We start from the raw sequence: 15,039 nt of genomic DNA, 5'->3' as shown, positions 1-15,039 counted from the left end.
ATATTTTATCCTTTGGATCATAAACTAACACTATATATTTTATTACTGAAATTGTTTCAGCTTTCGCCAGAGGACTCTTCAGGTTTGGGTACTTTCTATGTCTTGCCTTTTTTTTTTTTAAGGCTCCCTCCTTACTTTCTGACATCACAAAATTCTCCAGACTCATCTTTTTTTCTTCTCCCATACTAGAGCTGAAATCAGTCACGCCCTCAAGGAGCTTTGATTCCTTTTATTGGAGAATAATACTTAGAAACCCAGATCTGGCTGCTAGATGTGCTCATTAACATCATATTTAATGGTGAAAGGTGCTTTTCTCCCTAAGACTAGAAACAAAGTCAGGATGCTCACTCTTACCACTATTCACATTATAATGAGGGTCTTAGCCAATACAGCAAGGCAAAAGAAGAAAGAAAATGCATACAGATTAGAAATCAAGTAAAACTTTATTTACAGAAGATATGATTGTCTGTGCAGAGAATTATAAGTAATCTACAAAAAAGGTTACTACAACTAATTCTTGCAAGCCTGCAGGAGAAAAGGCCAATACGAAAAAATCAACTGTATTTCTATATAGTGGCAGCAAAACAAAGTGAAAATGAAATTCTAAATATCATTTCCCTTGGAAGACATGAAACACTTAAGGATAAACCTAGCAAAATTTGTGTAAGACTTAAACATTGAAAATTACAAAACATTACTGAGAGAAATTAAAGATGACTTAAATAAATGGAGATAAATTGCATTCATGGATCTGAAGACTCATTGTTAAGATGTCAGCTCTCCCTAAACTTATCTACAGATTCAACACAATCTCACACAAAATCTTAGCAGACTGACAGAGTGTAAAATTTATGTAGAAATCTATATAGACATTAATCTAGATAAATTCATGCTATAAAACACCCTGCTAGAGAATCTTAAAGCTCAAAGGTACTTAAAGAATCATATCTTTTGCATGAGTAAATGACCTGTCCGTTTCCACAAAGCAAGCAAGAAGCAAGTCCAGGACCAGGACCCAGCTTTGTTCTTTCATGTTTGACACTGTGCTCTCTAGAGTGGAACATCATGCTACTTGTAATTCAGATTACTTCACTTTTTACTTTGCCTAGAAAGAGATTCAGATCTCCTCAACAGATGCCAGAATCTCTAGATGTGCCATCACCTCTTGATGTGCAGCAGTAAGTAGAAAAATAGCCAAAAATTATGTGATAATAAATTAATAAGAATAAATTTACCAAAACTTATTAATAAAAATGTAACAATAATCCCTGATCTTAGGAATTAATTGACTTTTACAATAAATTACACATTTTAAAGATATAAGGACTCCATAAAAATGTTTTACTTTATAAATGATTTAGTAATTTACTGAAACACTGAAATTTTAACTGAATTCATTAAAACAGCTACTAACGTCAGGTTGGTTCTCAAAATTAATTTCGTGTTTGTCTGTGATATGATACAAACCCAGATGGACTCAATCACATTTTCCTTTCAGAAAGAAACTGAAATTTAAAAGTGCTGCTATAATAAAGTTGCTTCTTCAAGTATGTATGGGGCTGCAGAGAACACCAGAGCCTTGGGGGTCACACAAGATGCCGTGAGTAAGCCTGTAGATGGCAACAATCCACGACCAATCTATTGTTTACAGAAACAGTCATTTTTTGGGTGTGCTTCTTTATGCAAGATATTTAACACTTTTGCTCAAATTAAGTGGCACCCATTTAAAAAAAATTATTATAACAACTTGAAGGAATTTATCTACATACGTCATCAGAAGTTGTTGTGGCAGCTCCTCCTCCCTGCCAGAGCTGCTGGCTCCCCTAATTCCATTCCCACATGGCAGCTGCTGGCTGTCTTACTATCACCTTTACACTGGGCGTGTGTAGCCCAGTGGAGCCCAGATAGGATAGGCCTTGCTTCCTTACTGGTATACTGCTTGGGCTCTCAGAGCTTTCTCCAGGTGGGGCCAAACTCTCATTTAACATGAATAGGTGAACACTGAGATAAGGAAACTCTGTAGCTAATCTTACTGTCCTCACAGGACTAAGGAGGTCCATATTTTGGCCTTTCTTTGAATTTACAGGGCCACATTGGTACCCCAACCATCGTCTCTTAAAGAAATGGTTCTTTTCCTCTTCTTTTTTTTGGAGTAAGTCCTCCTAGAAGAGGGTGTCTAGAAGGGATGATATTTAGTTGTAGCTTATTATTAGCTATTTATTAAAAATAAAACCATGCATGATTTCTGGAGACACAGCAAGCCCTCGTCTCTTCCAGGTTCTTTAGTCGTGTACTGACACGATGAAAACAGTACACAGCTCATTAGGGGCATTCCTATGTATGCATGCAACTCATAAGGAACATCCTCAGTGATACAAAGTGCATATAAAATTGTCTATAAGAAGATAATAAACATTTAGCACATTTAAGACTGCTCAAATGCTTCTCATCAAAGTTGTGAAGGATTCAGTATTTAACATGGTACTTTACATATAGAAGAAACTCAAGATATGTGAGTTGAATCGAGTAGAGGTGTCTAACATGAGGCACTTATTTTAAATTCCTAGTTACAAGAAACAGATAGAAAATCACCATACTCCCAGTGACCAATAACACAATACAGACATGAAGTGCTTGTGTTACTTCCTCCTAACTCATCTAATTCATATGACATAATTCTGTCTTTACCTTAAGGCTTAACAGAGAAGAACACCTGGCACATAACAGACCCGAAATAAATGTTGTTGACTAATAAATGTTTCGGAGAAAAATATGAAATGTTGGAATAAACTGAAATGGATGAACTAAAAATAATTACAGAAAAATTTGGAGTAAATTATTGAATGAAAAATATTTCATAGTAAAAATTTTATATAAGCATCTGAAAATCAAAATATCAAAATCAATGAATGTACTAACAGTATCTGAGGTAGTATAAAAAAAAAAAAGCGGGGAGCGGGGGACAGACATAATAATATCCCGTTCTTGAACTTAAGCAAAAATTGCAGTATTTAAAACAAGAAGGGTGGGTGCAGTGGTTCACGTAATCCCAGCACTTTGGGAGGCCAAGGAGGGAGGATTGTTTGAGCCCAGGAATTCAATACCATACCAGGCAACATGGCAAAACCTACAAAAAGTACCAAAAAATTAGGCAGGTACGGTGACTCACACCTGCGGTTCGAGTTACTTGGGAGGCTGAGGTGAGAGGTAGAGGCTGCTGAGCTGTGATTGTGCCACTGCACTCCAGCCTGGCCAACAGAGACCTTGCCTCAAAAAATACATAAATAAATAAAAACAAGTAATAAGCAGATCACAATAAAACTAAACATATATAATTAGCAGTGTTCTTTTTTTTTTTAAGAGATTGGGTCTCACTCTGTCATCCAGGCTGGAGTACAGTGGTGTAATCATAGCTCACTGCAGCCTCAACCTCCTGGGCTCAAGCGATTCTCCTGCCTGCCTTAGCAGCCTCCTCAGGAGTGCCCCACCACGCCCAGCTGATTTTTTTTCTTGTAGAGATGGGGTCTCACTGTGTTGCCCATGCTGGTCTCAAACTCCTGGCCTCAAGTGATCCTCCCACCTAGGCCTTCCAAAGTGCTGGGATTACAGGCATGAGCCACCATGCCTGACCTAGCAGTATTCATTTTGTGGGCAATAAAGTTCTGTTTCAAATGACAGAGAAGTCCAAAATAAGACATTGTGTTTACTACTTCATTAAATATTAAAAACAAATTTCTTTAAATTCCTTTTAAAACAATGATTTGTATAAATGAATCTGAAGTGTTTACTTTAAAATTAAAGACACAAGGGCAAATTAAAAATTTTTAACTAGTTTTCTTAAAGAAAAAATAACACTGGGTATCTTTTTTAAAATTAAAGAAATAACGAGAGGCAAACTAACAAACTATTATGGGAAAAAATAGAAAAATAAATTCTGTGATCATGTTGAGTAAAATTTCAAGAGGCATTTAGGGAGTCAAAATTGTAAGTAAAATTTTGTGCACAGAAGTTCAGTAATCACTTAAATGGCGGTAAAATGGAAAGTATCATTACATCATTAACTTTTAATCACTTAAAATATTTTTGCTATAAATTCATTTTAGCAGTGCAGCCAAAATATGTACACACTATGCCATAAAGATATCTTACCTTTTTATCATATACATCTTGCCAGTTTACTCCAGAAAAGAAACTGTGTCTCATAATTTCTTTTGCATCATCTGGTCCTCCACCAAGGCTATGAGAACAGAAATAAAATTAAGTATAAAACATTTACATAAGCTCAAAGCATAACCAAAAAAAAAAAGGTTTTGTGAAAGTGTAATTTTCTGCACAATAAATAGTTCTTGGGATAAACAGCTCTAAAAGTAAACAGCTTTTGCTATAAGTTCAATTTTTCCTAATATGCTTATAAGAACTAGCTTCAGAACAGTATAGTACTTGCAAAAGAGCAGAGGCTTTGGAGATAGATCTGGAAGAGGCAACCATCTCTGGCACTTATGAGATGTGTAACAACAGAAAAGAGTTAAGCTTAACCTCAGTTTCCTAATCTGCAGAGTGAGGAATAATAACATTTGCTGGTGGGTCACTGCAATGGTTAGAAACAACATAGGAATATGGTTTGGCTGTGTCCCCACCCAAATCTCATCTTAAACTGTAACTCCCATAATCCCCATGTGTCATGGGAGGGACCAGGTGGGAGGTAACTGAATCATGGGTGCGGGTTTTTCCCATGCTGTTCTCATGAGAGTCAATAAGTCTCATGAGATCTGATGGTTTTACAAAGGGCGGTTCCCCTGCACATGCTCTTGGGTGCCGACAGGTAAGATGTGCCTCTGCTCCTCTTTCACCTTCTACCATGATTGTGAGGCCTCCCTAGCCAAGTGGAACTGTGAGTCCAATAAACTCCTTTTTCTTTATAAATTATGCAGTCTCAGGTATTTCTTCATAGCAGTATGAAAATGGATTAATAATAGGTAAGGAAATTCTGGTGTTTTCTGGCTTATTCAATTTAATATAGTACATATTACTAAGAATAAAAGAACTAAAAGTGAGAAACAGGAAGAACAGGAGGAAATGAGGGAAAAAGAACAAGAAAAGGAAGAGAAAATAAACCTATATATCTGAATTTAATATAGTAGGCTTTATTTGAACTTGTTCATTATTAGAAATGATACATACCGGTAAGTGCTTAACAACCAGCTCTCTGTGAGCAATCATGCATTTATACAAATATAATTTTTTTCTTTTTTTTTTTTTTTTTAAGGGCACAGTAGATACCAGGTGCTCAGAGCAGAGCAGCCACGGAGCTACTGGGACCGAACCTTGCCTGACCTAACCACCACCACACCCCAGACATAAAAATTTAAATTTTACTGATATAAAGAATGCAAAACACAAAATTTACGAAGATCATAGACTATACAATGTTGTGTATTGTAAATTAGTCACCTGATTCTCACAGAAAACTTGTTAATTTTTGTTGTACTCCAAAGCCACTAATGGATGCAACTTACGATTAGTTCCAACATGAATACTGGTTGACATTTTCGTTTATGTTAAAGTCAAAGCTGAAAGTGATACAATGGAGACTTCAGAACTTCACTTGTCAGTTATGTGAGTGACTTCTTTGCTAAATGGTTAATAACTTTGGGACAGTGGAAGAAGACTCACTTTTTGGTGCTATTTACAATGTAACGAATATGGACACAACAAACTTTTAAATTTAATCTGCATTATTAACATTTTCTCTTAAGTCTAAACAATCAACAAGACAGTAAGTCCAGCCCCAACTCATAGTATTGGCCAATTCTGGTGGTATAAATTCTCCCACTGTGGCCAATTTTGAGCTACCAATAAGATGTCACTGAACATGTAGGCAGAAAGAGATGCATCGTAGCAAACCATTATATATTATGTCCATACAGATACAACAGACATAACTAATCTCAAAAATACAGATAACAGTGAAACATAACAAATTAAGGAGTAATGAGTTTTGAGTATTTATGACCTTTGCTTTTCCTATTCTTAACTAGTAAATTTATGTAATTTTTAATAATGACCATCATCTACAACCAGCTCACAAAATTGGTGAAAATTTCACAGTTGGTTCTTGAAAGCCGGTATATGCTAACTCCAACACACCACTGGGTTGGAAGAAAACCAAGTAGGTCACAGAAAACAAATATAGATGCTCCTAAACTTAACGATGGGTTATGTCTAGATAAACCCACATTTCAACTTAAGATGGGTTTATCTGGATGCAATTCCATCATTAGTTGAGGAGCATACTAAATACGCATCACTTTTGCACCATCATAAAGTCAAAAAATTGTCAAGCCATCACAGGTCGGAAATCATTTATAATTATATAATTCTAATGACTTCTGGCTATTGGATCTAAGAAACAGATGACTGGGAAGGACCTAGGACCCTTTGACACATAGTCAAAATGGAAAACAGTCAACTGATACCTCAGTATCTTTAGTGATGATAAATGATTCACACCAGCTGGGTCTCCAACTTCCAGATCCTTATAAAATTCTCTAAATGAACTATACCCCAGAGATGGGACTTTTAGGTTTGATATAATAGTGCTGTCTGATGTTTGTATTTGGAATTTTCAGACTGGTAGTTCTGTATTCAGTGAGAGCTCAGCATTTCAGACCCTGCCCTCTTTTTCATTCTATTTCAATTGTGTAGGTTTCTTCCCCAGGAGACTGTAAACTCCTTTGAAGACAAGGAGAGTGCTGGATTATCCAAAAGGCCTTCTAAGCTTGTGCTTAGGGAACCAGAGAAGCAAAAGCACCAAAACATGTTTCTGAAAAGCATTTAATATTTTCAAGCATGCATCAACATAGTCTGCATGAGAAACATCAAAACCCCATGGCATTTTCTTACAATTATGTTATAGTTTATTTCAATACTGTTTTCATTTGAATTGTACTTGAGATGGGAGTTGGGAGTGGAGAATCATAATCATTTTGTAAATAAAATGTTTTAATCCAGCTTCAGTTATCCATTTTTGTAACTCCTCAAGTTTTCTAGCAATACTTTGGTTTTGAACATAGCCAGCATTTATTCTATATTTATCAAATACATGTAGAACTAAAATATCAGCTATGAATACTATGCAAAGTCTGAGAATACAATCAGACTTCCATTTTAGAAGCTAGGAGAAATTCTTTAACACACTTCCTCAATGTGTGAAACTGTCAAAAATTTCAGTGTCAATGACTCTCTAATATACAATTTAAGACTTCAAAAATAATAACAAAATATGCTTTGAAGTAAGATATTTATGTCTAGAATACTAAACTCCAGTATCAGAATGCCAAACTAAATCCTCAGCTACTATGAATTCCTTTACTATTAGGAACATCACAGAATTCACATTTTCCTAATGTCACTGAATACATGAGGTCATGCTTTTCCTATCAACTCTGCATAGGAAGATAAAGGAGGGGCTAACAGAATGAACATAAAGGAAGGAGAGTAAGAAATAAAACCAAAATGATAGTTGACCCTTGGATAGCACTAACAGCAATTCAATAAGACATACCAGAAAAATTCCAGTAGTATTTAAAATAGCTGTGTAGAAAAAATGAAGAGTTGTATTATAATGCTATCATTACTTATGTTTCCAAAGACTTTTCAAGATCCTTGTTAGTTTTCTTTTCTTTCTGCTCCTGAAACTGAGGTTCCCTAAGATTCTGTCCTGAGGCCCTCTTCTCCTTATCCACTACTCTCGCCACTACTGCCTTGGCTCTAGCTACCTCTTAGATAGAGTTATGGCTCCCAATCCATATAGTCAGTTACTGTGTTTTTTAAAGCATTGATTCTATTATTTCCAGCTGCTCACTTCACATTTCCATCTTGGTTTTATACAGAAGCTTCAGACTCAGTGTACCCAAAGTTATTATCAGCATCTACCCCCATCAAGTCTCCTTGGTTTGCATACCCTGTCTGTTAATCACCCTAGCTGGAATCCTCAGAGGGATTCCTGACTCCTCCTACTTCCTCACAGTTTCTAGTTACTCAGAACCTCTATCACTTGTGTACTACTGCTTCAGGAAGGATTCCATCTATTATCTGAACAATTCCATAAATATTCTTTTTTTAAAAAAAAAAGACAAGACTCACTCTATTGCCCAGGCTGGAGTGCAATGGTGTCAACTTGGCTCACTGCAGTCTCGACCTCCTGGGCTCCAGCGATTCTCCCACCTCAGCCTCCCAAGTAGCTGGGACTACAGCATGTGCCACCTCACCCAGCATTTTATTTTTTTTTAACAGAGATGAATCTTGCTATGTTGCCCAGATTGGTCCCTGAACTCCCAACCTCAAGTGATCTTCCTGCCTCGGTCTCCCAAAGTGCCGTGAGCCACTGTGCCCGGCCCAATAAACACTTAACTGCTCTCTGCCTGCCCCTGGATCCTCACTCATCTAATCTGTCCATGACAAAGCTGCCAGAGTTATCTTTTCATGACACAAATCTGATTATACTATCCCTTGCTTTAAATACTCAAGCACTATCTCATCCTCTTCTGAATAAAGATTAAATATTTTCTAAGAAACCTAAAATCCTTATAATCTAATATCAGCTTCATTTCCCAATGTTACCCAACTCATATTCTACACTCTAGTCACTGAGCTTCTCAAATGCCATGTTCTTTTGCAGTCCTAGCTAAACTCTACATGTAAATTTCTGTGCTTGAGTGCCAATGCAAATTTGAACTCCTTTCTGATTCAGCTCAAGTCCCCCAATCCCCTAGACAAAGCCAATAATTTCAACAGTACTTTGTATGTAGTTTGACCTGAGCATCTGTGAGTATATGTTTTGTGCCCCAGATTATTCTATGAACATCTAGAGCAGAGACTGGTTCATCTCACTCATCCTTGTATCCCGTTTTTGCTGCAGCAGTGGAGGGGCTTGACACATCTATTATAAAATCAATTATTAGATCATTGAAAATACTGCATCTTCTCATTAGATCAATAACAACCTCCTGGTGAACAAACAGGAATCATTCTATTAATACATACCAGGCAGCTAACATTCTAAGAATTTGCCTCACATTCATTCAGTAGTTCCTAAGTACTGACTATGTGCTATTCATGGAGTAGGCTGACAAATTAAAAAAAAAGAAAAAACAATGAGACACACACATGAAAACCACAAGTAAATTTTGTTCTGCTAGCCATTTATATAGAGGGCCACAAAGTAAAGGGTGGTCAAAGTTGCCTGCTAGAATAAGAAAAGGATAAGATAAAAATTCACTGCCTTGAATACCAAGCCAAATATTAGACCAAAAAATCAAATAGATAAAAGTTGGCTGGACACAGTGGCTCACGCCTGTAATCCCAGCACTTTGGAAAGCCAAGGTGGGTGGAACACGAGGTCAGGAGATGGAGACCATCCTGGCCAACATGTTGAAACCCCGTCTCTACTTAAATATTAAAAAAAAAAAAAAAAGCTAGGTGTGGTGGTGTGCACCTGTACTCCCAGCTACTCAGGAGGTCAGGAGGCTGAGGCAGGGGAATTGCTTGAACCCAGGAGGCGGAGGTTGCAGCGGGTCAAGATCGTGCCACTGCACTCCAGCCCAGATGACAGAGCGAGACCCCCTCTCAAAAAAAAAAAAAAAAAAAAAAAGATAAAAGTCACTACTCTGTTTAAAGGTTACCTATCACCAGGTGCTGCTCCTTACTTAATTGTAAAAGAATGCTATTAAATGGAACACATTTCAAAACTTGAACTGAGAAATTGTTGCACTGTAAATAAGATACATACGAAATACCAAATAGGCACCAAGAAACTTGATTTCTGCTCTTGGTCTGCATGAATGTTCTGAGAGATCTTGAATAAATCACCTAACCCTCTCTGGGCCTTTGTTTTCAACTCAATGAAATGGAAATGAGAATAGTATCTCCCCTATCCACCCAGCAAGGCTACTGAAAAAGCCAGGAAGTTAATATATGTGAAAGTGCTCTGAAAAAGAAAACAAAATCACTTTACACATATAAATAATGTCTCTAGCTAGGATTACAAAATGATTCTTGAATAATTCTTCACAAAGCAAAAAGACAGTATCTCTTTTATTATGTTTGCTTATTTCTGCTGAAGATAAAGTCATGCTCCTTATAAGGTTAAAAGCTAGAAGAATGCAATGAAAACCATTTCTAAGATAGACTTAAAAATCCAACTTTTTGGGATTCACTCATTAATCCAGTCAGTATATACATATACATACATACATATATATATATATATATATATATATGAGCATCAACCATAAATAAAACATTTTCATAAAACCCTATGTGAGGTATTATAAAAGATTCAACAATATGTGAAATCATCTATGCTTCAAATGAGTAGACTCAGAGAAATACTGATATGCATAGATACCTAGATAGGAAGGCAGATATATACATATACAAACACACATATTAAGAGACATTTTGAAAATTAATAGTCATTTCACATGATTTACGAATTTATAAACATGAATGAATGTATAAACATGAATACAAAATACTGTAGTTCACTGAACAAAGCAGGAAGAGCCATAGGATTCAAGTCATAGCCATAGCTACAAAAACAGAAATACAAAGTGTGTACAATTTTTTTTGCCATCAACCCTTTCAGCTATGCATAGAAAAGATTATTTTCAAATGACAAAAAAGCAGCTAGAGGCCGGGGGCGGTGGCTCACGCCTGTAATTCCAGCACTTTGGGAGGCCGAGGCAGGTGAATAACTTGAGGTCAGGAGTTCAAGACCAGCCTGGCCAACTTAGCAAAACCCCATCTCTACTAAAAATACAAAAATTAGCCAGGTGTGGTGGGGGTGTTTGTAGTTCCAGCTACTCGGGAGGTGAAGCAGGAGAATCACTTAACCTGGGAAGCAGAGGGTGCAGTGAGCCAAGATCGCGCCACTGCACTCCAGCCTGGGTGGCAGAGTGATACTCCGTCTCAAAAAAAAAAAAAAAAAATGCAATTAGATATGTTAACACAGGCTGCGGATGGGAGGAGAGTATTGAAAAATAGGTCTATTCCTTTTATAAGAAATACAAAGGCCCCGAGACTGAAAGAAAGAAAAGGTATTCTCCTATCCCCACAAGATCAAGTAACAGAGCAATTAAGAAATTTTCACTCATAATATGGATAATGAAACTCTCAAAATCCTTATGTGGTAAATCTGCATAAAAGTTCCAAGTTAGGAAAGAGTCGAGAAAAATTTTTAAATGTTCTATATTATGCAGTTAAAAATAAGTCAGGATCTCAGTGGGAAGATGTCTACACCAAATACATTGCTTCTTGGAGTTAGTTATATTTGAATTAATTTCCATATCTCAATTTTTAACCACATTCATCAGTAATTCGCTGAGCGTCGAGGCTTACCGTTTATTTGGATCCTTTATCAAGAGCCCTGAAAGCAATGATTTTGCATCTGAAGAGAGTGTTCGAGGAAATTTAATGTCTTCCATTAATATTAATTCAAAAAGTTTCTCATGGTCCTGGTTGTAGAAAGGTAACCTCCCACACATCATTTCATACATGACAACCCCTAGGCCCCACCAGTCTACTGCTCGGCCATAGTCATTATCTTCTAACACCTAAAAGTGAAATCAGTACAAAGATTAATTATTATATGTTAACTTTTAAAGCATTATTCATAAAACATAAGATTTTTATATAAAAATGAATCTTAACTTTCAAAGCCTAGGTAGTCTATTCTGAGATCTTGACATTTAAACTGTGAAGCATCCTACAAAAAACACAAATCACATCAAATATGTGGAAAATTCAATATAGATCCAGAAATGGCCAGTGTACAAAAAAAGGGCAGGTCGTACAAAAACCAAATCCCAAGTACATGAATATACATAAGGATCAAATGAAAAACGTTAGCTAGCATATTTACATACTTTTTCTTAGGCCTAGTGACTTTTTCATTCTGGTTCCACCCATGTGGACTTTAAGTAACAACTCAGAGCTAGGGTGTGCTGATTATGGAGCATATAACATGCACTACACATTCTTGCTTTAAGAAGAACTAAGTAATACAAATTAAACAGTGAAAGACAGTAGTAAACAAAGGCAATGTAATGGAGAAGTCTACAGGGCAAGACAATCATTAAGTTTGAAAACCTTTGGAGGTCTCTATATGTTTCAACTCTGTCTGGAACAATTTAATTGACGAAGTGAATATAATAGCTTATGGTATGAGCTATAATAAACTTTAATGGCCACAGCTTTGTACCTCACAACACAACAAAAATTTCTGTTACAGCAAAAAAATGGACTTAATATCTGTGCGATATATGTCCTTAAAATTTTCCCAAAATATATTACATGCAAAATAAATTTAGTTAGAAATGATATAAAAGTATCCGTTTGCCTATGTTGGAGCAACCTGTTCAATGGGAACATTGTAACTTACCATTTGCCCCAGGAAAAATTTGGTTTTATCTTTTTATCAGATTTGTTCTTCATCCAATGGAATATTCCTCACCCATATGCAACTTTGAATATTTTATTTTAAAACTATATTTGATAATCTTAAAGCTTACTTTATTTGATCCTCTCAGCTTTGGAAAACCAGATCAGGAAAACCACATATATGAATTTATCAATTTAAAAACACTTATAACCGATTACAAAAGAGAACATTTGATAAGGACAAAGTAGTACTTGTGTTCCAAACTTCCTTAGTTCAAATTAAATATTTTCTGGAAGATTACTCTTACATGACTTTTATTTAAAATTTATCAATAATCCCATAGAATTACAGGTGATATTTTTGACAGTTACATTATGATTACCTAAAAATACTATGAAAGGCACTTTGGTAGGGTATTGAAAGACATAGGATATAATTTATAAGAAAAAAATGTTACTTAAAAGATCTATTCAGTAAGCATTTCTATTATGAAAAGATTTTTAATTCAGTTATATCAATGTTTGTTTTATGGCTAAAAAACTGAAAACTTCACTGGTAGGATATGAACACAAGTTTAGATCCTATGCTCTTCTAGAAATGTTTTGTAAATCACAAACTAGCAAAAACATTTTCTGGAAGAACAACAAATTCTAGTTTTCATCATTAGCCCGAAGAATGTCATATTTTACTTGTTTGAAATGAGTAATCTGAGAACAAATAGAAAACAAAAAAATAACCTGAAAAAGCAGAAGAAATTCTACTTACATATTTACGTTAAAGAAAATGCTGCATATATTATTTCAAAATACCAGTGACTTCTGATGATTCAAGGATCTATCTCATGGCCAATTAGTAGAATGCACTGTTTGTGGGCCTTTATCTAACTGACACAAGATTTTAACTAATAACGACAAAAAAATTTAAATGTAAGTAACCTTTAACTGCATTCCTACAACACCAACAAAACAGTGGCATATACGGAAAGGAGCCAAATGTGGTTTTTAACCTCTTTTTTCATAAAACCATAAAAAGCATAAAAGCTGGATTAACTGCCTCCCGAACCCACATTTCACCAGCCGGGTTCTCATCCCCAGCTGGCAAAACTGGCAATCCTTTATTTTTGTTTAAATACCTGGTTTGCAGCCAGAAGGCAAAGTGAGTACATAAAAAGGGGGGGTTTTATTTTTGAAGAGAAATAAGCAACTGAAAAATAAAATTGCGTTGTAAAAAAATCTGTTTGATAAAATAAAATACATTTTATTTAGCTTTGTAAAATGAATATTGATTCTTAAAATAAGTGGTTTTGCCTCTGAACATACGTGCTTTAATTGATCTACAGATACATAATGCTATCATTAGAACTGTTTGCCGTATCACTTTGTATTGAACAAAACTCACGTAACGTATTGTCTTCCTGACATGTAAACTTAAGCAATGCTGAGGAGAAAACATCCTAACAACTAAAATTCCTCTTCACCTAAGAGATTTCACTACCAACTAAAAAGATTTTTGTCCAAATCCTATCTCCAAACAGCTATAAGATGAAACATATATAAATAAAAATAATGATTACACTATCTTTCATGTGGATATGTGTGTTCCCACTATTCAAACAATATCCTTTCTCTTTCCTGAGTCTACATTATTTCAAAACACAATACTTTTAAATACTCTGGAAATCCCACAGTCAAATTAACCAATTTGAATCCAATAACCTCTTTCAGATTATTTTAAGAAGACAATTTTTCTCCCTCTACTCAAAGCACTTATTATTCTATAAATACATAACATACACAATTTACATTTTTTTAACTTAAGGATTGCAAAGTCTTTCTGGTTACCTCTGAGAATTTTTTTTTTCTAGCTAAAAGGCTAATTTATTTCATGGTTATTGTGAGGGCTGGCTGAAAGATATGATAAACAGTGGTATAACGGACAGGTACAACAATGGTAGAGCATACTTCAACTTCATTAAAAGGTAATTTCTCATATAATTTGGATATAAATACAGATCAAAATATGCTCCTGAAAAAATCCAATGAAAGCTTTATCTTGAAGAAATAAACTTGCGTCTCTTTTCCATAAAACCAACGTTACTGACTTTTAAATGAAACCCAAACTTTAAATAGGAAAGCAGACATTTGGTATTTCCTCTACCCCTACAGTCCTTTATAACCACAGATGTAGTTGTACTTTATACCTACCTTCAACATAAATGCCCAAACAGAGATGAAAGAGGGGATTTGGAACATTAAAAAAAATGTAATTGTTAAAGACTGATGACAGGTCACATCAAATGAAAACTCAAACAGAGCACAAACTCTAGAAAATAAGGCTTTATTTCTAATAGGAGCCAGAAATTGCTTTACTTTCTGATATGATAAAACCTAAGACTCAAGGAGGTTACAGCAGATACAAACTAAAATTAAATACCCTGGAAATATCTCATCAAGATCTGATGAAGACACATTTATAAAACAGCCAGGTGAGTTAATAACAATTCAAGAACTAATATGTTTTAATTTCAAAGAATGATATTGAATGAGAAACTATATATTTTTAAATGATACTATCAATTCAAGTTACCAATGTAAATA

General features: G+C 35.3%; 1 protein-coding gene across 6 annotated transcripts in view; it reads right to left on the bottom strand.

Annotated features, from left to right (window-relative positions):
- The window catches only part of AKT3 (AKT serine/threonine kinase 3), a 372,395-nt gene that overhangs the window by 54,328 nt on the left and 303,028 nt on the right, over positions 1-15,039 (bottom strand). For 5 of the 6 annotated variants that reach the window (XM_033199702.1, XM_033199704.1, XM_033199705.1 and 2 more), the window contains 2 exons: positions 11,401-11,615; positions 4,150-4,237 (listed from right to left, as the gene is read on the bottom strand). In XM_033199702.1, coding sequence (XP_033055593.1) covers positions 4,150-4,237; positions 11,401-11,615 — 303 coding nt within the window. Of the gene's footprint in view, positions 1-107; positions 1,165-4,149; positions 4,238-11,400; positions 11,616-15,039 lie in introns of those variants that run through there. The other variant, XM_033199708.1, reaches the window with a different exon arrangement.

This window comes from Trachypithecus francoisi, unplaced genomic scaffold (assembly GCF_009764315.1).
Source record: "Trachypithecus francoisi isolate TF-2019V2 unplaced genomic scaffold, Tfra_2.0 Lachesis_group5, whole genome shotgun sequence".
Classification (NCBI taxonomy): domain Eukaryota; kingdom Metazoa; phylum Chordata; class Mammalia; order Primates; family Cercopithecidae; genus Trachypithecus; species Trachypithecus francoisi.
This window is presented reverse-complemented; position numbering and strand designations above follow the sequence as displayed.